Source organism: Nelusetta ayraudi, unplaced genomic scaffold (genome assembly GCF_046127955.1).
Source record: "Nelusetta ayraudi isolate G7.1 ecotype Tasmania unplaced genomic scaffold, CSIRO-AGI_Nayr_v1 ptg000019l, whole genome shotgun sequence".
Classification (NCBI taxonomy): Eukaryota; Metazoa; Chordata; class Actinopteri; order Tetraodontiformes; family Monacanthidae; genus Nelusetta; species Nelusetta ayraudi.
Window position 1 is genome coordinate 8,046,677 of NW_027466069.1, and position 22,731 is coordinate 8,069,407.

Here is a 22,731-nt window from a genome sequence, read left to right on the forward strand (position 1 = left end):
TTTTTCTTGTCTCCATGATCACAGACCCTTCACCCCTCAGAAGAGAAGAAGAAGGAAGAGAGAAAAAAAAAAACAGACACACACAGCTCTGCGTATTCTTTATTGGCAGCAAAGCTGCCTTTTATTTGGTAAAAAATAATATAAAAGGTTTCTATAAAGATTTTTTTTCACTAGCAATTAAAATGCAGTATAAAATAGAACAGTTGTTTTTTTTTTTTTATGTTTTAAAACAGTTAAAGCTCAACAAACGTGACTACGATGATGAAACAAGGGTTAAAGTGAAAGAAAAAAACAAGATATAATTCACACCCGAGACTACAAATACACTTAGATGGTTTAAATCTAAATAAAGCGTCTAAAAGCTACTGATTAATCTGCTGTCACTACCAAGAACCTCAAAAGTGAAACGTTCATCAAGTTCAACAGTATCACTGATGCATGTAAACAAGTATTTTTGGTTTTCTTTTGAAAAGTTTACAAAAAAAAAAAGCTTTCTGGCACTTTGAGGTGTGAAAAATTACTTTGTTTTAGCACGAAATCAAAGACATGAAGCCGTTCCTTACAAAAAGGATTGTGCATTCTCCATGAACAAAGGAAAAACCTTAGGTTGTAAAATACCGGTTAACAAAAACAAAATATACCATCTCTATCCACGCTGAACGTCAAACAGGATAAAAAGTTGGCAGTGATGAGATCCGAGCAGCACGTCGAGGCCCAGAGGCTGCACAGCACTTGCAGGAAGTAGTTTGACGCAGGCTGCAGTCGGAGGTAATGCCCAGTGATTTGGCCAACAGCAGTTCCAAAAGTACCAACATGTCTGAGTTGGTTTGGCTTCTGGAGGAGTCAAATGAAAAAAAAAAAAAAAAAAAAGCCGGAGCACCGTGGTACGGCCCTGCTCGTTTTTGGGCCACCGCCAGATGGGAACGCGGACCTATCTTCTTTTCCGCACGGATGCCGAGCAGAAGACTCAGCAGTGCGACGGGCATAGAATCTAAATAACCCTTAAACTTTGGCAAAGATGCAAAGCTTGATACCGAGAGAAAGTAGATCCCCCGCCGCCGCAGCTGGTGGAGGACAAGCAGCACTGAGGCACCGTTTAACAAAAGGGAGGAGGAATAATAAAATATATCAGTGCTTACAGAGAAACATGTTCAGCAGTGTCGCCAGCAGTCTGGCAGACGTGTTGAGGAGAGGCGGAGACTGATGATGTCAACTCCCTTCTACGACGCTGTGTTGCTTTCGGGCTCCTTTCAAGTATCGTAGTGTGAGTTTCACGGAGACCTGATAGTCCGACCAATCAGACAACACTAACAGAACAGTTTAAAACAAGGAATGTTCTTTCTTTTTTTTTGGCTGACAAAAATAACTTTAAAGAAAAGTCAAGAGTCAAGAATCGAAACGATAAAAGCTGAGAGACTCCCTGCCCCACAATGAGCGTTGGTTTTTGAATGGTCGTTTTAACAGGAACAGAAAATCAAAAAAACAAAAAATCAATAATCAATCTAAAAGTGGAACCAGACCAGCACCGGGTTCTCTAACGTCTACACAGCTGTGCTTCCTCACTGCGAACCTAAAAAAAGAATAAAAAAAAAATAAAAACAGTGGCGTCCTACTAAAAACGTCTAAAAAAAAAAAAAAAAAAAAAAGGAGGAGGCCCGCCCCCTAGTGGCCTCCTCAGTCATGGATGCAGCTAACCTGAGCTCCGTCCGCGTTAGTGTTTGTGTTAAAAGCTGCAGGACACAAACTAACAGCTCCGCCTCCTCCTCTTTGTCCAGACCTGACCAGAGCAGGAAACCCCTGCAGCGAGGAGCGCCCCCCTCTGGCCAGCCGCATCGTCTACTCGCAGGCAAAGTAGTCTTTGAGCGGCGCAAACAGGTGCCTGATGACCGGGACGCTCCAAGAGCGACCCAGCAGCTTCTGTCTGGCGCCGCGGCCCATGTTGGACACGTCGGTGTAGTGGACCGGGAAGCCAAAGATCCTGAAGAAATAAAAACAACAACATTGATTTCTACCATTTTCACTTCACAAATGGAGTTCACAGTGCAGAATGTCTTCAGAAAAGTCTACAAACGTGTTTCTACTTGAGCATCCCTTAAAAGTAAAGTAATCGCCACAGATTAAAATAAACAATAGAGAAATGCTTGTCAAGCTGGATAACGAAGAAACAACATCAGCAACAGGAGAGAGTCGATATTTCCAAATGCTCCTAAACCTTCCACAGCTTTCTGAGGTGGAACCGGCCGTAGGTGGCGCTCTGCTCCAAACACTGCCAGTCGCGGCTTGAGTGATGTAAAAACCAACAAGCAACACAAGGAAACAGTCCTGAAATTCCTTGCCAGCACTTTTATTGATCGAAATTTAGCGATTTGTTGCTGCGGCCCCAGTTGAAACCGACAGCTCGCAGCTATTGCAGGTGTGTGTGTGTGTGTGTATACACATGTGTAATCATGTAATCATGCTCACCTCTCCAGCTCGGTGCACCACAGGATGTCCTCCTTGCCGTTCATCAGGACGGGGAAGTGCTGGTCCTTCCCCTGCTTGATGGAGTTGGAGCGTGTGGTGATGGTGCGCACCTTCCCGAACTGCAGGAACACACACACACACACACACACACACACACACACACACACACACACACACACACACACACACACACACACACACACACACACACACACACACACACACACACACACACACACACAGTCAGACTGGCGGAGGTCACGGGGGTGTGGCCTGGTCGGGTGGGTGTGTGTGTGTCAAACCTTGGCGACTCGGCCGTGTTCCAGACAGTCCTGCAGCTCCAGTTTGTCCATCCCAGACGCACAAAGAGGCCTGAGGGGTGGAAGCAACTTGCCGTTAGCGTCACATTACACCAGGCATGGGCAAACTATGGCCCGGGGGCCATACCGTGCCCGTTAAGCTCTTTAACTTGGCTTGCCGAACTTAAAGAAATGATATGAATAGTAAGTAAGTCCTAAAATAGCTGTATTTCATCCATCTTTTTTCTTTTCAATATAGAGCTAAATACCGTGGGGCTTCAAAGGCACATTCGTTGCACCGCTTCGTTCATTTTCAAATGACATTAAAGCACGTTTTCTACATTTACACTGATATACTTTTTCCTATGAGGTGGGTCACCAAAGCACTGAATCCATCTGCTGCTGCTCCGGGCCCCCCCTGTCACATTTTAGAACCCATTGTGGCCCCACCTGTTCATGCCTGGCATGTTCCCCCAGAAGTATCGTGCACGATGAGCAGCAGAAACCTCGATGGCGTCGATCATCACAGGGTTACACTGCCAACAACACACAGGGCCAATCATTACCACAACCATCGACACAATTATATTTGTAAAAAAAATATATTACTATTCACCCACACAATATTTTTGTAGCCGAATATGTCAGAGAACTTTTTCAAATCTTTCAACTCTAGAGTGAAAAGATCTTCTAACTTGTTCTTCCTTGAGAGGTAAATGTGCCATTTTTGGCTTCTCATACGGCAAAATGTAAAAGCTGCCAAATCTCTTTGTTCGCTCTTCTGTACCTCACACCATAAACAAGCTAAAAACATAAGTTAAAAGAGTAAAAAAGACGCTGTGAGCCTTCGTGAGCCACTAAAGATGTGATATTAATATAATGACAAGGAGAACAAGACGACTCACCTCCAGGAAGCGCGAGATGTCCCGCTTGTCGTTGACGCCCATGGCCACCACGTTCTCAAACATCCAGAAGAAGGGACGGTCCTCTCCCTCTTTGGGCTTGGCCTCGCTCAGCAGGCGGTAGAACTCGAAGAACAGCCTCCCTGTACCTTCTGGAGAGACCGACAGGAGGAGTCAGTCACGCACCTCTTCCACCCAGCCCTAGCCAGGGGAGGAGGAGCAGCAGCAGCGAGCAGAAGGTGTGTTTTCTATCAATGCCTGTTCTCCACCCCATCCCCCTAAACTGTACAACCAATCATTAGCAGCTGTCAAAAGTGATGGTAAAACCCCTTTTTAAACCATCTGCTGGACACCAACGTGACTGCGATAACATGAGAAGGGTGCAGCTGCAGCTGGCTCACACCGTGGGCCGCCAAGTCCCAAAATTTCCATGCTCTGTATGCTGTGTGTTTGCATGTATTGTAGTATTGACAAGAAAGATACATTGAACCTTGAACCTTGTTATTATCTGTCATTGCAGTGTTAGCCGAGTCTCTGCCGGTCTTGATCGAAAATCTTGAGTCCGCCCAGTCCGAGACTGAGACAAGACGGAGTGAAAATGCCTCAGAGTCTGAGACCGAGACCCTTAAAAAGTGCTCTGGAGTGCTACAACACTAGTCTGAGGTGAGTGGGAGGGGCTCTGCAGTGAGCAAAACGAGCACGACTCGGACTCTGTGGTACCGTAGAGGCCCTTCCTGGCCGGGTTGACGATGGACAGGTCGTTGCAGGGACTCCCTCCGATCACCAGGTCGAACGGACCCCACTCCTGCATCTGCAAGACAACAGCAGCGCCACAACATGTCAGCGCGAGGGAGTGCAACGGAACGCAAAAAGTCCCGTTTGGCGGGAGGGTCGCTGTATGTGCCAGGCCGTACGTTTTTCTTTGTGATGTTCCTGACGTCGTGGACGTACTGGATCTTTCCTTCATGTCGGACCACGCCCACTGAGATGGAGTCCTCGCACACTTCCGACGCCACATACAGGTCCACCTTGAAGCCCAGGTCCCTGAGGACCAGGTAGCCTGAACACACACAAGAGGATAATAACAATACAGATGAAAGTTAAACACAACTGAAAAGTGCAAAAAATTATAAAACAATAACGAAACAGGAGCAAAATGGGTGCAAAACATGCATTTTATCAGGCATTTATGTTCAACATAAAACAGAGCAAGCAGCAAAAGCAAGCACACACGCCCACACGCCCTCACCAGTAGCAATGCCGTCAAACAGGGAGAGGACTTTGATTGGTCGTCTCTGCTCTGCAGGGACTGCTGGGTAACTCTTGGCTTTCTCCTGCAGGGGGAACAACAGCAACAGCAGCAACGGTTGGTCGGGAGGGTTCGAAGGTTCCTCAGCCTCTCGTCTCAAGCTTCCCGTCGGCCGGTCGACTTACGAACTCCTGTCCGTTGTCGTTGGCGAAGAACTCCTGCAGCTTGAGGCTCCAGTCGTGGCGCCGCCGCAGGACGCCGTACTGCTGCGTCGGCTGGCACATGTAGCATCGCCACGGGTCCAGGTGGCGGGCGCTGTCCGACGCCCCGGGGTCCACCAGGATGTCCAGGCAGTCCACGCAGAAACACCTGGAGGGAGGAGGGCGAACAAGAGGTGAGCCGGGGGGAGGAGGAAGAGGAGGTAGGGAACGGGGAGGAGGGGAGAAGAAGGAGGAGGAAGGGGGCAGGTGGGGGAGGGGCTTCCCACCTGCAGCAGTTGGCGTTGCCACACAGCAGAACCTCTCGGCCGCCGCAGCAGACGGTGCAGTAGGACTGGTAGCCGTCGTCGTCGTACATGTAGGACATCTCCAGGTAGACATCCTGAGGGCCAGTGAGAAGACAAAAAGATTTGTAACCAAGTTACTTTTAGAATTATTCACGGTCAAAATGTTAATGACACCCGTACAATATTTTGTTACTGTGCATGAACGATAATTAAAAATTTTGAAAAGTTACTAAATGTAATGAGTTACACATTACTTTGACAAAAACAATTTAAATAGTTACTCCGCTATTACATTTTCGATCGGCTAACTTGTACTTGTGACCAATTACATTTGCAGAGTAATCTTCCCAATACTGGCTTATTAAGCCCTGAGAGGACGAGATCAGAAGTGATCTAGTTTGTGTGTTTTCTACCTTGCAGGTTTGGCACAGGCCTCCTTCAAACAGCGGGTGGAAGGTTGCTGCTCTCGTCTTCCCACAGGAGAGACAGAACTCTGCAAGAAGGACACACACACACACACACACACACACACACACACACACACACACACACACACACAGTGTTTCAATCTCATTTCTCACATAATTCTAAAATATTGAACTATTGTGTGTGTGTGTTTTTACCCTCTATACTTCTATTATTCTTCAGGACTTCATTCACCATTTGTTCTGTGGAGGTGAAAGGTGAAATATTAAAACAATTTGTTTTTCCTAATTCCTCTCACCTAATTTCCATCAATGCAGTCAAATCTCCGTGTGTCACGGTTTCAACACCTTTTTTTCAACAGACAGTGAAAAAAGACATTACATCCAAGCCAAGTGGATGGCTGCACTACCTGCACCGTCCACCAGATGGTGCAGGTAGTGCAGCCATCCACAACAAAAGATTCTTAGCAGCTTCTCTGTGCAGCAGGCCGACAGCGTACACTGCAGTGTGGTCATCGGCGCTGATAAACAAGCAGCGGCCTGAGTAACGTGACCTTTGACCCCTCCCACCAGTACCTCTGCTATAGGACTCCTCAGGGCCGCTCTTGCTCTTGCACAGGCCCACTCTGGGCCGCTTGGCACTGGGGAAGTAGTCTGGCAGAGACACGTCCAGGACCTGGTGGTCCAGCGGGTTGCTGTCTGTGCACGTACACACACACACACACACACAAAGGCTTAAGTAGCAGTTAAAGGGTAAAATGCCAGTGTGTGTGTGTGTGTGTGTTACCAGCAGTGTGTGTGGGTTTGAGCCCCTCCTCTCCTTTGGGCAGGAAGCCTCCATTGGCCCAGTCCAGCAGGGGTTTGACCTGCTCCTCCGGGTTGTCGGAGGTGCTGGGAGGAAACTTCTTCTCCGCCCGGACGCTCGCCATCTGCAGGCCGAGGGTGGGAAGAGCAAGCCATTGTAATGGAAAATAACTATTTATACGAATAATGTCTTGTCTGCACATGTGAAACGGCACGATCTTGGGTTTTTATGATGCTACAGCTCAGTTCCCGTCAAGATCAAAACCGCTTATTGAAACAGACGGCCTGGGGGCCGCACTCAATTGTCTTCCGATCCATATGCAAGCAGGGCTGACACTCACATGAGGAACAGCTGACGACAAAGAACTGTCACCTACAGACAATGGAGGCAGCCTGTATGTTGACGCTGAGCTAATGATGCTCATGACTATCACCCGTTTGCATGTCCACTCTGCTTTGCATCCAACCCTATAAGAAGGGAAGACACACACACACACACACACACACACACACACACACACACACACACACACACACACACACACACACACACACACACACACACACACACACACACACACACACACACACACACACCTCTCCCGAACTTTGTCCCGACCGACCGATGTGCAATTGAAAAATTCCACAGCAGCATCATGGGAGACCAGAGGAACAGCCAGTGACAAAGTCAGTGACCTTTGGCCTTTGCCCACACGAACACATCTCCAGCATCGACTGCACCGACTGACTGAACTCATCAGAACCTCTGCATGGTGTCTCTTTACCTCCAGCGCCTGGAAGATGGCCCTGCGGTAGGAGGCCAGCTTAGTGTAGGACGGCTGGCTGAAGAACTTGGGGAAGGCGGTGATGGAGTCCAGCTTGTCGGCAGAGACCTGGAGACAATGAAGACCTCGGTGGGAGGATGAAGAGGAGGGGGGCCGGGGGAGAGAGAGCGAGAAGTGGAGGAGGAGTAAGATGTCCTCCTCCCCACTCACCTCGGAGAACTTGCCGTCTCCAAACCACTGCAGCCACCTCATGCCGTGGCTGGCCTGCCGCTTGCCGGTGGCCCGCCAGGTGACCACGATGCCGGGCCACCAGGAGAAGCCCTTGATCTTCCCCCACACCAGCTCACCAATGCCAAAGCCTTTGTTGTCCTGCAGTGGGGAGGAGGAAGAGGAAGAGGAGGAGGAGGAGGAGACGCAACCTTCATCTCTGGATTGTTTCTTAAGGTGCCGGACACACGCACGCACGCACACACACACTTAATGATGTAGAGTTACATTACGATGAATAAATATATAAATATAAATAGTTACATTAATATTACATTTACAATAGGTTAACTTGCAATTGTAACCAATTACATTTGCAAAGTAATCTTCCCCACACTGCTTACAACAGACATGGGCAAACTATGGCCCGGGGGCCATGTGCGGCCCGTTAAGCTTTTTATTCAGTAAGTAATAAAACAACTGTTTTTCATGCATTTTTACACTGTTTTAAGAGTCATTTCAACAAAGAGCTAAATACTGTGGGGCACAAATTTTGTTGTAACTTTGCTCTGGTTCATTTTCAAATGACATTAAAGCACCTGTTTTCTACATATCCCACAATTGTTTTTTCCTCCTCTGAGGTGAGTCACCAAAATACTCCATCCATCCGCTCCTGTTCCAGCCCCTCCCATTGAGGCTCCACCAGTCAAAAAGTTTGCCCTCCCCTGGCTTACACTGTACTCTGGTTGGACCTCTACGCTGGAGGAGGTGCTGGTGCTCTGCGCCGAGTCCTTGGAGTCCTGTTCCATCAGCTCCAGGCGAGGAGACTCGGGAACGCTGGCCGACTCGCCCACCGGGGCCCTGGGGCCGCAGGGACACTGGGAGGGGGAGAGGAAGGGAGGGAGAGAGAGAAGAGAGAGAGAGAGAGAGAGAGAGAGAGAGAGAGAGAGAGAGAGAGAGAGAGAGAGAGAGAGAGAATGAGAATGGATTGCATCACACAGACACACTCAGATGGCTCCTCAATCACTGACTCTTTAAAAAAAACAAAACCAAAGTGTAGTAATACGAGCGGCCTGAGGGGGGAGCCCTCCACAGACCTCCCACCTGCGGTACACGATAAAGGTTTGTCAGTTTAGATAGACAGGTAGGTAAACATTACGTTTTTTTTATGACCAGGGAAAACCTTAAATTCCTCTCAACCATAACAACCAACTAATACGACATCTAGAAATCTGTGTCTGTTTATTCTGCCGTGTGCTGACAGGTGTGTGACAGGTACAGATTCTGGATGCAGATTAGCTCAGTCAGCCCTGAGGAAACAGACAAGGAAGAGGAGAGGAGACGGTGAACACACACACACACACAAGTAACACAGCAGCAGGAGACCTCAACGGCTCACAGCCGTAACACACACACACACACACACACACACACACACACACACACAGAACCACATGCACAGAGTTTCATGTTTCTAACGGTCTGAAGGGATTAAGTGTCTGTGGGCGTGTGTGTTTATGTGTTTCACTCAGTGTGTGTGTATGTGTGTGTGTGTGTGTTACCAGCAGCGTGCTCTGCTCCTGTTTACGGTTCTGTCTGCGAGGTTTGCTCTGTGTTCGCGTCAGTCCGGCCTGGAAGATGGTTCTGGGTCGTGGCGTCTGTCTCAAACCCAGCTGAGAGGCTTCGGAGGCCTTGTCCTGGAGGCACGCACACACAGAGAAACAGGAAGTAGATACACGGATAATATCATATAAGAGTTGTTGCAGGCGATAAAATCCCACATTTTAGATTTACATGTAATGGACTTTTAATCTTTCTAAAAAAAATTTTTTTTAAAGGCCAGAAAAAAAAGAAAAAGAAATCCAGGGAAAGACTTTCTTCCCAGCGCGACGTCACAGCTTCCTTTCGGCTTGTTTCGAATGGCCGACTGCATTCTGATGCATCACAGGAGTGACAGAGGCATGATGGGAGTTGAGACTGCTGTACATGCTTTATGAGCCCCAGAACTACCGCGGCAGTAAATTCAGGACCTTTGAATGGGCCTGTGTCTGGTTCACGGGTGGGCAAAGTGTTTGACTGGTGGGGCCACACTGAATTCTAAAATTAGACAGAGGGGCCGGAGCAGGAGCAGATGGATGCAGCGTTTTGGTGACCCACCTCACAGGAGGAAAAAATATGTATTGTGGCATACGAAGAAAACGTGCTAAAATGATCACCGAAGAGGAACAAAAGCAAAGTTACAACAAAATGTCTCTTTGACGTCCTCTTTGTTGAAGTGACTCTACAAACATTGAACATTAAACAAATGATTTTTTTTTTGTACGAACAGTTACTGCTATTTAAAAGTAATTTAAAGCTATGTTAAATCATCATCATCATCACTGTGGCAGAAAGGCAGGGAAACCAAAACATTAAATAAGGTTCATTCATATAGTTTCAAGTTTGGTGGGCCGGATTTAAAATCTTCAGCTGTAGTTTGCCTGTGCCCGATCTAGGATGCATGGTGGGCAGCCCTACCTGGCTGCAGCTGCTCCATGTGCTCTGCTCCCCCTCGGAGCTCTTCCTGCTCCTCTTCCTGCTCCTGGAGGAGCAGCGCTCTGCGCCTGGGATGGACAGAGTGGATGGATGAAGGGAACAGAATCTCTTCTTCTGCTGTGCGTTTGGTCTCAGGCTGCACTGCCCAGGAACTTCCAACCAACACAGTGCATGTGTGTGTGTGTGTGTATTCAGCAGTGCTACCTGGAGGCTCAGCGGTGGTGGCGGCGGCGGCAGCGTCTCCATCCTGCTTGAGGCTGAAGGGGGAGGGCGGCTCAACGGCGGTCAGCGGGCTGTTCTCATTGGTCAGCTCCACGCCACTGTCGTTCTCTGATAGGTCCTCGCTGGGGAGCATGTCTCCGTTCACCGGGGCCTGAGGACGGACGCACAATTTTGCATGACGCACAGACCTCTCTCTCTCTACAGCTGACAACAATCATGACGACAACAAAACCAACACACACTGTAACAGGAAATGTAAGTATGGAACTCGGTTGGTGACAGAGTGATGCTAAAGTGTTGTTTGGGTTGCTGCTGCTGCTCCCGGTGGATGTCCAGCCCCTTTGCTAAGCTAAGCTAGGCTAACGCTACACCCACAGCTTTAAAACTGCAGAAAAGCTCCAGCAGTCGGAGGATGCAACAGGAGTTGGAGGAAACTGGAGACGACGAGGCAGCAGCAGCAGCAGCAGTAGTAGCAGCTGTGCGACAGATGGTTAATTGTGAAATGGTGCCCAGTTAAAGTGCAACCGCGGCGTCCCCCCCCCCCCAGTCTAAAAAACGTTGCTAAACAAATGTTTGTGGTCTGTTTTTGTCCCTAGTGGAACACAAACTCAGTGAACTCGGTGAACTCTGGCATGGAGAGTGCAGCTTAAAGCCCACCAGCAGCACCAGCATATATATTGTACATATATACACACACACATATGTATATACTGTGTGTGTGTGTGTGTGTGTGTGTACATATATATATATACATACATATACATACACACACATATGTATATATACACACAGATATACATATAAATAAATAAATACACACACACATATACACATATACATACATATATAAATGTATACATACAGTATGTACATATACACAACAATAGAATACAATGATAAACACACACACTCCTGGCTGAACGAGTGAATAGAAGAAGAGGAAGGAGGAGACACAGAGAAAGAGGAAGGACTGGTAACGGACAACAGAGAGACAGAGAAAGAGTAAGAGAGAGAGGGAGAGCGAGAGAACCGCAAATTATGAGTGGAAAGTGAAAGTGTGTGCGTGTGGCTTCACGTGGAACAATGTGTGAAGATTGTGAATGAGTGAGTGTGTGTGTGTGTGTGTGTGTCGGAAGTGAGTGAGTGGGCGAGAAAGAGCACGCGAGCGAGCAGAAAGCCTCCAGTGTTTCTGCCGCTTCTCTGGCCTCCGTCACTGAGTCCTTCAGTGTGTGTGGTGTGTGTGTGGGACACTCACAGCGCCGACTCTCTCCTCCATGGTGGCGGCGGTGTGTTTGCTGCTGGGGGGCGTGGCCGTCACACTGGGCTGCTCCACAGTTGGTCCTGATGCCTCGAACCTGCAGACACACACCGTCAACCGTCAATGATGACGACAACGGCGACCCGAAACACAAACCCCGCCCAGCTGGTGGTCACATGACCAACACCTGGAGTCTGAGCAGCCTGCCAAACACCCAGACAAGTCTGAACACCACTCACGCACACACACTGACCGAGTGGAGGAACTAGGTGATGACCTTTGACCTTTATCAAAAACAACCCCAGGTGCTGCAGAAACTCAGGTGGTGAAACCTGGTCTGTGCACTGTGTCTGCATTCTTTGCCGAGCGTCTCTGGAAAAAAACAAGAGTTCAGATCAACAACCTGACAGGACAACCTCCTGACCCACTTCCTGCTCAGCGATGGTGGAACCAGGATCAGCGGGTCTGGGTCCTGGTTCTGGAGTTTCAAGGAAGGAAAGAATTCCAGTCTGGACCGACTAGAACAGTGGTTCTCAAACTAACTCTGTCATGCCCCACCTTGGAGGAAGAACATTTTTCACCCCCCCCACCCCCCAAATTTGACGTGGCTGTGTCTTGAGTGATCCCGATGAACCTGCAAGTGGTCCCATGTCTCTAGGACAAAGTTGACTTTTGACCCCATAGACTTGCATGGCATTAGGGTTAGCGATAAGGCTGGAATTAGGGTTAGGGTTGCTGCTGGAATTAAGGTTAGGGTTTCGGGGTTCCTCATTGGCTAGAAGCCCCAGATTTGACATGACTGTGTCTTTAGGGATCCCGATGAACCTGCAAGTGGCCCCATGTCTCTAGGACAAAGTTGACTTTTGAGCCCATAGACTTGCATGGCACTAGAAGACGCACACACTCACACAAAAACAGCAGAAGAAGAAGAAGAAGACGAGGTTTAGAAGTCAATGCAAAACTAGTCCTGACAGTGATGGGAAACCGAGTGTGTGTATGTGTGTGTACACAGGTGAATGAGTTCATTTAGACAGGATGTGAACACACACACACTTTGACCCCCTCCTCACCCTAGCAGCAGCAGCCGCTGGTGCGTTGGGGGGGACACACATCCTCACTGGATCTCTTATTGTTGCTACTGCTGTTGTTGTCTAGAAAGTTCAGAGTGTAAGTGTATTGACAGGTAAGACAACCTTTGACCCCAGGTCAGGGCCCAAGAAGGATGACAACAAAAATACTATGGCTGAGTAGAGTTGGGGAACCAATTCCACAGATGACGAGTGAGTCTGTTGGCGAGGACAGGAAGTGGTTTGCAGCGGCAGCCGAGTGGATGTGAGAGAAAAGATTTAGATGAGGAGGAGGAAGAGGAGAAGGAAGAGGACGAAGGGGCCGAGCGATGAGGGGCCCCTCGGGGAAAGGGGCCCCTCATCAAAGTGCTGCCTGGTGGTCAGAGATTAGGGAGCGCACCTCCTGTGTGTGTGTGTGTGTGTGTGTGTGTGTGTGTGTGTGTGTGTGTGTGTGTGTGTGTGTGTGAGGGAAGGGGGGGTCTCCGGGCTCCTCTGGGTGGTGGGGGGGGGCACATTCCTTGTCCGTCATGTACTCTACGGCCCCTGCAGCTCGCCACTTCCCCACATTGTGTCCTTTGTGCGGCGGGCGAAGCCTCATTGTGGTCAGATTATTGTCCAGTCACAGCCAATCACATGACCAGCAGGTAACCACGCCCACAAACCACCAGGAGTCTTCTTCTTCTTCTTCTTCTTCCACTAGAACACTCCTCAACTACAACTCTTCTTCTTTTTCCCAGCAGAACGTTCCTCAAATCCAACTCTTCTTCATCTTCCATCTGTGGAAACGTTCCTTGTCTGTGCTGTTGCCACAGCTCTTTTTAAGCCGATCACCCTCTACAGGTTCTTCTCACACTGCCGATTGGGTGGATGTGCCGCAGCCAATCAGAGGGCAGCGTGAGGCTGACAACACATCAGAGGGGAACTTCGGACCATCACTAGTTCTGCAGTGGTTTGCACAGGCTGCCCTGGGAGCTGCAGACGCGTCTGTTAGTCGCAGTCTAACGCAGTGTGATGATGTCATACATTAGCATTAGCAGGGCAGCTCGCTGATTTGATACGCAAGCAAGGAGGAAGAAAAGCCAAAAGAGGCTGAACTGCACTAACTGGTACGGTTTTAAAGCGACAACTGGTACAGCGCCCCCCGCTGGCCGTGCACAGGACCGTGCAGCTTCAGTTGCCGGCCCTGTACCAATCACTGCTACCCAGTGGCAGTTCGTCCACCTGTCAGCTTCTGATGGACTTTGTGCGGCCGCCTGAGTGACGTCAGCGCCTAGCAGCAGCAGCAGCAGCACGTGTATCCTCTGTGAACTGGGTCCACGGCGGCCGGGATGTGTTCAAACACCGGTGCGCGTCCCAAAACCAGGAACCAACTTCCAGGAAGGAAGGACCGAAGTTTAAAAAAAAGAAGAAAAAAAAAAGGGCATCCGGCCCTCGGGCACGGTTCAACACGTTGCTGCTGCGCACAGAAAGGCAAGAGTTCGCAAAGAGTCCGCAAAAGCCACGTTCTGCCGCTGGTTTTGCGTCGGTGGGCCGCAGGAAACTCACCGTGGTGCGAGAACCGCCGTGAAGTGCCGCTAATCTCCGAGCAAACGGCCGCACTGCTGCCGCTGCGAGAGTACGACGAGTCGGCTGCGCGAATTGACACACACGCGCGCGAGAGAGCTGCAGGTTCGGCGCACATGGGCAGGGAGGAAAGGGGGAAAAAACACACACACACGCCGCGAGAGTTTCATTCCTGGAACTAAAAGTTGCGTGAAGCCCCCCCCCCCCCCTCTTCTTCCCTTCCTCACCCTTCTCCTTCCCTTCCGACGGGCAAAACACTTACATAACCAACCGTCCGGCTACGGGAGCTGCGGGACCGCTCGGAGTGTGCGGGAGCTGCTGCTGTTGCGGGCTCGAGCCTGGCCGCCGGGTGGAATGTGCGGGAGTTCGGAGGAAGAAAAGGGGAGGAGCAGCGCGCGCTGAACTTGACTCGCGGCGGAGCTGCGTTCCGGGCAGGAGGAGTTCAGTCACGCTGCCGGAGCATGCTGCTGCACATCTCTCTCTCTCTCTCTCTCTCTCTCTCTCTCTCTCTCTCTCTCTCACACACACACACACACACACACACACACACACACCCTTTCTCTCTCTCTCGCTCTCTCTCTCTCTCTCTCTCTCTCTCTCTCACACACACACACACACACACACACCCTTTCTCTCTCTCTCTCTCTCTCTCTCTCTCTCTCTCTCTCTCTCTCTCTCTCGCCGTGGTGCGTTCAGGGCCGACTCGGCCCACCTGGCTGGAGCCCTTCAGGTGTTTTTCTCTTCCCAGGAGGAAATAGGGATAACCACGCCTCGTACTCTCTTGATTGGTCGCTGCAAAGTCTCTCACGTCTACAAATAAATAACTTTAGCAAATCACTCTTTGTGACATCAAATCCTGAACATTACTTTTTAAACAAGAATACTCCTTTCACTTTTCTGCTGTGCAAATAACTTTTTGGGGCAAACCACTTTTGTAACATCCACCATCCTGGCTTCCCTGTGAAACAACACAGCTTAATGTTGTGCTCCCATCTCCTCACAAAGTGCAGAGAACAGCTGCGCTTTCAGGGGTCTTGTTTTGATGAAATTGACCACATCAACAACATCACATTTTCTACCTGCCACACGGGATGACGTTGAGCGTTGCGTGCGCTAAGTAAGTCATAATATCACGCCAGTCGCGGCGTAGATCACGTACTGATGCAAAACTGTTCATTGTCCTTTGGCTTTTTTTCGCTTGCGGCTTGCGCATTAGAAAGAAAATAGACCAGATGCTGAAACGATCACTGCGTGGCGCAAGCCAGCCTCGGAGGTGCACCCTGCTTCAAGCCTGGTGTGAACAACACCATCGTTCCGCAGCTACTCGCGGAACGATTCTACAGCCAAAAGTGCCCAACAACAAAGAACACTGGCCACCGCCGGACTCCTTTTCGTCCCTGTCAAATATTTGTCCATCCTGTGTACCTGAGCAGTGTTTTTCTTAGCTACAACCTACTGAACACTTTTTGTTAATTGTTCCGCCGCTGAAAAAGTTCCGATGTGGAAACATTAGTTCCCCTGGGCGCCCCGTCTCCCTCCCGCCCGGTGTTTCACGGCCCCCCCCAGACATGACTCTGCACGCTCCAGGGGGGGCGCGCCACCCACTTTGAGAAACACTGCCCTAGGGGGTAAGTGCACCCGATACACCACCTCCCCCAGCCTCTCTAACACCCTGCAAGGCCCCACCCAGTTGCTGTCCAACTTTGGGCACCGTCCCGTCTTTCTTTTTGGACTGAACACCCACAACAGCGTTGAAGTGCCTCCCTTTCGTCAAGGAGTCGTAGTTTCTCCTTTGGCACATGCCCGCCTTAGCCAGCTAGTTCCTGGCAAGGGTGTGTGCAGATTCCATCCGGTCCTGCAGTTTTTCGGCATAGTTCAGGCCAGGCACCACAACTGGTGTCTCTGGAGGCACCCCCAAAGGCCAGTTCTGCTGGCGTCTGCAGCTCTCCGCCCAACATCAGCAGCGCAGGCGTACAGGCAGTGGAATTCCTTACAGCTGATTGGTAGGCCATGAGGAGAAGGGGCAGGTGTACATCCAGTCACGCTGATGCTCTGCAGTAAGGATGGCCAGTTGTTGGGCCAGAGTTCTGTTGAACCTCCCCACTAGGAGTCGTTCTGGGGGGGAAGTAGTGTGGTGCATGTTTTCTGCATACCCTGGCGCTCGCACACGGCAGCAAACACTCGAGACTCGAAATTTCTGCCCTGGTCACTGTGTATAGTAACTGCAGCGCCAAACCGGCTAAACACCCCCTCCACAAAGAGGTCTGCTACGGTCTCTGCCTCCCAGTCTGGGATGGCAAATGCCTCTGGCCACTTAGTGAGGTAGTCCACTGATGCCAGAACAGAGCGGTCCTCCCGCTCTGTGCGAGAAAAGGGGCACATGACGTCTACAGCCACCCTTACCATTGGTGCGCCAGCAGGCTGCTGTTGGAGGTGTGCATGTGACTGGTCCAGGGAGTCCTTTGTGAGAGGAGCAGGCGTCGCAACTGTGGCCAAAGTCCTCCACGTCCCTTCGCTGCAGGCCCCAGTAGAAACTGTGGTGCAGAAGGCAGAGGGTCTTTGTAATGCCAAAGTGCCCCGATCCAGTGCTCCCACGGCAAGTCTTCAGCACCGCTGTCTGCAGTCCCATCGGAACTACGACCTGCCTTGCCCATAGACGGGTCTCTCCATGTTTGCTGAAGCACCTCCATCCGGTCCTACCTGTGACAGCACACCTCCAAGCCACACATTACTGGAAAAAACGCAAGGTGGGGTCTGGTGGGGAGAGAACAGGGGATTCAGTCAGGGCCCTCTGGAGTGTGTCAAACTCCTGCTGACACTCTGGTCTCCAACTGAACACACAGTCCTTCTGCAGCAGATGGAAGAGTGGTGTTGTAATTGATGAGAACCCCCAGACAAACCTCCTGTAATAGAAGGCCAGACCAAGGAAGCTCTTCAGTTGGAGTCTGGTCTGCCGGGGTTGGCCAATCTTCAATCTCCTCCAGCGTACCAATGCCCTCAAGGCTCAGCTTGTGGCCAAGAAGCTCCACCGCTCTTCGAAGGAAGTGGCAATTGTGAGGGTGCAACTTCAAGCCTGCAGCTGCCACCCTATCAAGTACCAGTCGATTCCCCTTGGATGAGGATATCATAAAAGTAGACAAGGCGCTGCTGACGTGTGACTCCAGCCAGGACACTGTCCATCAACCTTTCAAAGATGGCTGGAGCATTACAAAGCCCAAAACTAAAGACCTTGAATTGCCACAACCCTCTGTTGGTGCAGAACGCTATCTTTGGTCTTGACTCCAGGGACAGCGGGACCTGCCAGTACCCACTCCAGAGATCTAGGGGGTGTTCTCATTGCCTCGCCTTGCCTCGCCACGGTACGGTTGTATGGGGTTCGCACTGGCCGCTACACGGTTGTAGGGGGTGCTGTTTTGGTACCTCAATTGCTCAGGGTCCAAGCGAGACGAAGCGAGTTTAGTGGTGACGTAGCGACGAGCAGGGCAGTGGATTGGCTCAGTGTCCTCGTCGATGTTCCCTGTCCGAGCGGACATCGACGCCAACTCCTTCGACACAGAACTTCTGTGTCAGGTACATTTTGCTGTGAATACAAGTAGCTACTATAGATGGTGTACAAATATATTTATATGTGTATACATTTTTTGAAAACAGCTTTTTCAATACATGTTTATTTTGTCTTTTGGGGAGAGGCAGGCGAACCGGGAATGCCCTCGATGTCGCAAGTGTGTTCAACCATATCCGCGAAAACGACGAGCGGCAAATGGCGCAGCACTCGGTGAAAAATCGAGTTGCTCCTGCGTGAGGCGCAGCAAGCTAGGGAATCCAAGGAGTCTTGAGGCGAGAGGAAATACTGATTCGTCAAGAGGACGTGGCTCTTCGCCGCTGCAAGGAAGCCTTGAACACCGCGGCATTTAACAAAGTCGTCCTTGGCTTGCTAGGGCAGCTATTTCAAATAAGGAGGCATGTTTACTGTCTGTTTTTCTGTTTGTTCGTTTTTGAATAAATGCTATAATAAATGTTGCCTGCATAAATGATCAACTGTGACTTCAGTGAGGAAAACTGTTCTTTCTTTAACAGAAAAGCAACCACAGACCGAACAGCAGGTATGAAACAAGCATGAATCATGGCCATAATGATACCAGACCATTCTGCAGATCATACCGGATGAAGGAACATGATGAATGTCTGTCTGGATCAGATCCAAACCTTTAAACTGACGTCAGAATACAAGAAAATGAAAATTAAACATTCTTAGCCTCCACTGTTATGGTTATTTATTGTCAAGATTTATTCAAAAGGCCCGTTTTGTTTCAGTGTCCAAACATGGAAGTTTAAAATTAGGTAAAAAGACACTATTTAATGGGAGTACAGGGATGAAGGAGGAGTTGCGTAGCACTAGAGGGTGTTGCTTTATATATTTCATTTCCTTTTATTTATAGCGTATTGTTTTCTCTTCTGTTCTTTTTTCTTTTGCATAACTGCATGCAAATGTGTTTTTTCATATTAGTGTATGTTATATGGGTATATGCATATATTTAACTATGTATGTACAGTACATGCATACCGTATGTAAATGTCGATATAAATGTTTATTTACGTAATTATATAACAATATTATGTTTTCTTTTTTCGCCCTTTATATTCGAAATAAATTTCTTAACTCAAGATTCAAAAGAAGAAGAAGAAAAACCCCGAGCCTCCGCCTCCATTTCCCAGGGAAGGGAGTGAGGCGTCAACTGGCGGCGCATGCGTGCCGCTGAACCCGGAAGTGCTGGAGCGGTTGCAGTCTGGCAGCTACCCGTCTCTCTCTGTTTTCACCGGGAGAGAAAAATCAAGATGCAGCTTCACTTCAGCAGCGATGCGGTTCCGGACGCTGTCTGCTCGGACTTTCAGAACCTCAACAAGTTCACCGAGCAGGTAACGTGATGAGCGGCAGTTCGGCGAGTTTCGAACGGTTGGTCCGCTGTTTGCGAACCGAACCGAACCGCCCCGCCCGCGACGGGCTCTATTCTCAGTCCGAGTGCCCGTGGAAGGAACCTCAGATCACGTGATGGTTCTCTTCGCCTGTCTGCGAGCACGTCAGGCGCGTGACAGTCATGTGACACCTTTCTGTCTAATCAATATCTGTCAAGTTTGCCAAGTAAATGATCAGAACCAGTGTCATCACGTGGTTTTTAATATTTATCTTAGATATGAGAACAACATTTTAAAATATAAAAGCTCATCACGTTATTGATGTGACACACACACACACACACACACACTAAACCAAACAACAATATTTGTTGCCTGAAAAATTAAGACCAATTAAATTTTTCCCAACAAATTGAACTTTTTCTTTTTTTCTCCTCCTAATGCAGCAGTTTGTGCGACTTCTCGAGATTCTCTTCCAGTTTCTGCTGGAGCCCAAAGAGGTAAACAAACCAAACACACGCACACACACGTACATACCCTGGCATGTGTTACCGCAGGTCAGTTATTAGGGTTAATCCACTGAGTCCCATCAATGTGTGTGTGTGTGTGTGTGTGTGTGTGTGTGTGTGTGTGTGTGTGTGTGTGTGTGTGTGTGTGTGTGTGGGCCCGCCTGCACGAGCAGACAGACAGGTTCATGCAGCAACTCGGCGAGTTCGCAGGGGCACATGGGATGGGCGCTGCTCCTCTGAGGAACCTCATGAAGAGTGTCCTGCTGGTGCCACAGGGTGAGACACACACACACACACACACACACACACACAGTAGATCTTCAGCTGCCGTTTCCTCTTTCTGCTTCGTCCTCCTCCTCGTCCTTCTCCTGTGTTGTGGCTCTATGCTAAACTAACAGTTTAGCTCTCTGTGTGTGGTTCCTTCCAGGAGGCTTGAAGAAGAACCTCAGGGCAGAGCAGATCAGAGACGACCTGACCACACTCGGTATGCTCCGCCGGTTGACTGCTTGTCATCGTTGTTGTCGTCTTTGTTGCTCACAATGCTTTGTGTGTGTGTGTTTTTGCGTGTGTGTGTCTGTATTGCTGCTCCAGGACTGAATGAAGACAAGGCGTCGGTCTTCTCACAGCAGGTAGCTCAGTCTCCACTTCTTCCTCCAAATTATCAGCAGAGTCTGTAGCACAACTTTAGCTTAGTAATATGGATTTTAAAATTGTATATTATTGTTATTATTATTATTATTATTATTATTATTATTATTATTATTATTATTATTGTTATTATTATTATTATTATTATTATTGTTGTTGTTGTTGTTATTATTATAATTATTATTATTATTACTATTGTTATTACCTTTCCCCCCACCTCTTCTGCAGTGGGCAGAGCATCATGCAGCCTTATCTAGGCTGGCTGTGGGACAGACGCTGATGGTCAACCAGCTGGTGGACATGGAGTGGAAGTTTGGAGGTGATTAACATTAGCTAGCCGTTGTGTAGTCCAAGTTCTGAAAACAGTCCCGTGATGTTTTCTGATGTCAACAGTGACGGTTGGCACCAGCGAGGTCCAGAAGTTGGGCAACATCTTCCTGCAGGTACACACACGCACACACACACACACACACACACACACACACACACACACACACAGTTGTGTGCTGATGCTGAGTTGTTTGTCTCCCTGCAGCTGAAGCTGGTGGTCAGGAAGGGGAACTGCACTGAGAATGTCTACATGGGTGAGTGACCTCTGACCTCTGACTTCTGACCCAGTGAAAAACTGGCAACCTGCTAAAGCTCCAAGCTGGATGTTTTTTCTTGCTTTCTCCATGTGTCTGTGCTCAATTGATCTCCCCTCCCCCTAGTGGCAGGTAGCTCTGTACTGCATAAGCCCCCCCTCCCGCAATGTTGTTGAACCTGTCATTTTAGCCACTTTGGGCGTGTTCTCATAGCCTCGCCTCGCCTCGCCACAGTTCAATTGTGTCCTCATTGGCCCCCGGTAAACATGAGACAGATACAACGGGAAATAGCATTTATTTAAAAACAAACAAACAGAAAAACAGACAGTAAACATGGCTCCTTATTTGAAACAGCTGCCCTAGCGAGCCAAGGACGACTTTATGCCGCGGTGTTCGAGGCTTCCTCGCGGCAAAGAGCCACATCCTCTCGACAAATCCGTATTTCCTCTCGTCTCAAGACTCCTCGGATTCCCTAACTTAACGCGCCTCACGCAGGAGCAACTCGGTTTGTTCCGAGCGCTTCGCCGTTTGCCGCTCGTCCTTTTCGCGAACATGGTTGAACACACTCGCGAACACGGAAGTTCCGTGTCGAAGGAGTTGGCGTCCATTGTCCGCTCCGATAGGGAAAATCGACGAGGACACTGAGCCAATCCAGTGCCCTGCTCGTCGCTACATCACCACTCAACTCACCTCGTCTCGCTTGGACCCTGAGCGCTTGAGGTACCAAGACGGCGCCCCCTACAACCATGTAGCGGTCAGTGGGGCCGCTCTACAACCGCACCGTGGCGAGGCGAGGCGAGACTATGAGAACGCCCCCTTTGTGTGTCCTCCCCTCCCCCCTGATTGTCAATCAAGTCTTTGCTGCCTTTAGATTGTCAGCTTTGATTGTACTTCTTGTTTGGACAATATTAGAAATTGGCGTGTCGTCAATATCATCATCACTGAAAGCTCAGATTAGGCTTCTGCGGTTTGGCGCTTGGTACCGTTGATGCTCTTCACTCCTCACGCAGCTGAGGGTGCTGCTGTCGGCAGATAAACCCGGTCGCAGTATAACAGGAAGTGGCTTGTGCGACTGCTCATGGAAAAAAAAAAGGGGAAGTGTCCTGCGCAGTAACGACGTGTTCCTCTACTTACCGTTTCCTGCAGAACTGACGCTGCCGCAGTTTTACAACTTCCTGCACGAGATGGAGAGAGCCAAGGCCAGCATGGAGTGTTTCAGCTGACCGCGCGCGCGCGCGCGTGTGTGTGTGTGTGTGTTTGTGTGCGTGCTTGAGGGAGCGATTTGTCTTGCATCATTTTGTGTGCAACACTGTTTTATTAGCAGACCAACAGAACCCAATCAGAACCGTAGCTGCTCCTCCTCCTTTTTCTTCACCTTCCCGCTCTTCCTCCTCCCTTCCTCTTCCCTCCTCCTCCTCTTCCTCCTTCTTCTTTCCCCTCCTCAGTTCGCCTCCTCCCTCCTTCTCCTTCCTTCTTCCTCCGTCTTCGTCCTCCTTCATTCCCCTTCTCCTCCACCTTCTTTCCTCTTTCCTTCTCCTCTTCCACCTCCTTCTTCCTGCTCCTTTCCCCTCCTCAGTTAACCCACAAACAAAGGGGCGGAGCTCCGTCAGCCGGGCCAGTCTAAACCTGTCGCTCACTGTTTTCAGAAGAACACAAACACTTTAATGATCTGACGATCCCGCGGACCGATCGGCTTCGCATCGGCTCAAATCCTCTGTCGCCCGCTGTGTAAACCGCGCAGTGTTCACTGAAATATGCTTATGTTGCATAATAAAGCCTCTGAAAAAAGGTC

General features: G+C 49.5%; 2 protein-coding genes across 2 annotated transcripts; one reads left to right on the top strand and one right to left on the bottom strand.

Annotated features, from left to right (window-relative positions):
• Positions 1-109: 109 nt before the first annotated feature.
• LOC142888506 (DNA (cytosine-5)-methyltransferase 3B-like) lies at positions 110-14,788 on the bottom strand. The gene is made up of 22 exons (XM_076026853.1): positions 14,547-14,788; positions 11,652-11,751; positions 10,379-10,547; positions 10,157-10,236; positions 9,202-9,336; positions 8,374-8,517; positions 7,643-7,801; positions 7,433-7,540; positions 6,631-6,772; positions 6,420-6,542; positions 6,042-6,086; positions 5,832-5,911; positions 5,401-5,513; positions 5,099-5,282; positions 4,914-4,998; positions 4,579-4,724; positions 4,385-4,475; positions 3,668-3,816; positions 3,213-3,298; positions 2,766-2,835; positions 2,464-2,582; positions 110-1,978 (listed from the first exon to the last, which is right to left on the bottom strand). Coding segments are annotated over exons 1-22 (2,472 nt in total). The 5' UTR covers positions 14,549-14,788; the 3' UTR covers positions 110-1,836.
• A 4,298-nt stretch (positions 14,789-19,086) lies between these two features.
• On the top strand, positions 19,087-22,731 carry commd7 (COMM domain containing 7). Its single transcript, XM_076026859.1, has 9 exons — positions 19,087-19,201; positions 19,645-19,698; positions 19,881-19,983; positions 20,135-20,191; positions 20,299-20,336; positions 20,584-20,674; positions 20,749-20,798; positions 20,891-20,939; positions 22,086-22,731. The coding sequence occupies exons 1-9, from the start codon at positions 19,121-19,123 to the stop codon at positions 22,160-22,162; spliced, it is 600 nt and encodes a 199-aa protein (XP_075882974.1). The 5' UTR covers positions 19,087-19,120; the 3' UTR covers positions 22,163-22,731.

Excerpts from the sequence above, each read along its gene's own strand:
- LOC142888506 (XM_076026853.1), bottom strand. Across the intron at positions 10,548-11,651 it reads TGGAGGAGAGAGTCGGCGCT|GCCCCGGTGAACGGAGACAT; the intron begins GTGAGTGTCCCA and ends GTCCGTCCTCAG. Across the intron at positions 3,299-3,667 it reads ACATCTCGCGCTTCCTGGAG|TGTAACCCTGTGATGATCGA; the intron begins GTGAGTCGTCTT and ends TGTTGTTGGCAG.
- commd7 (XM_076026859.1), top strand. The coding sequence starts at position 19,121 with ATGCAGCTTCACTTCAGCAGCGATGCGGTTCCGGACGCTGTCTGCTCG. Across the intron at positions 20,337-20,583 it reads CGTCGGTCTTCTCACAGCAG|TGGGCAGAGCATCATGCAGC; the intron begins GTAGCTCAGTCT and ends CCTCTTCTGCAG. Across the intron at positions 20,675-20,748 it reads CATGGAGTGGAAGTTTGGAG|TGACGGTTGGCACCAGCGAG; the intron begins GTGATTAACATT and ends TGATGTCAACAG.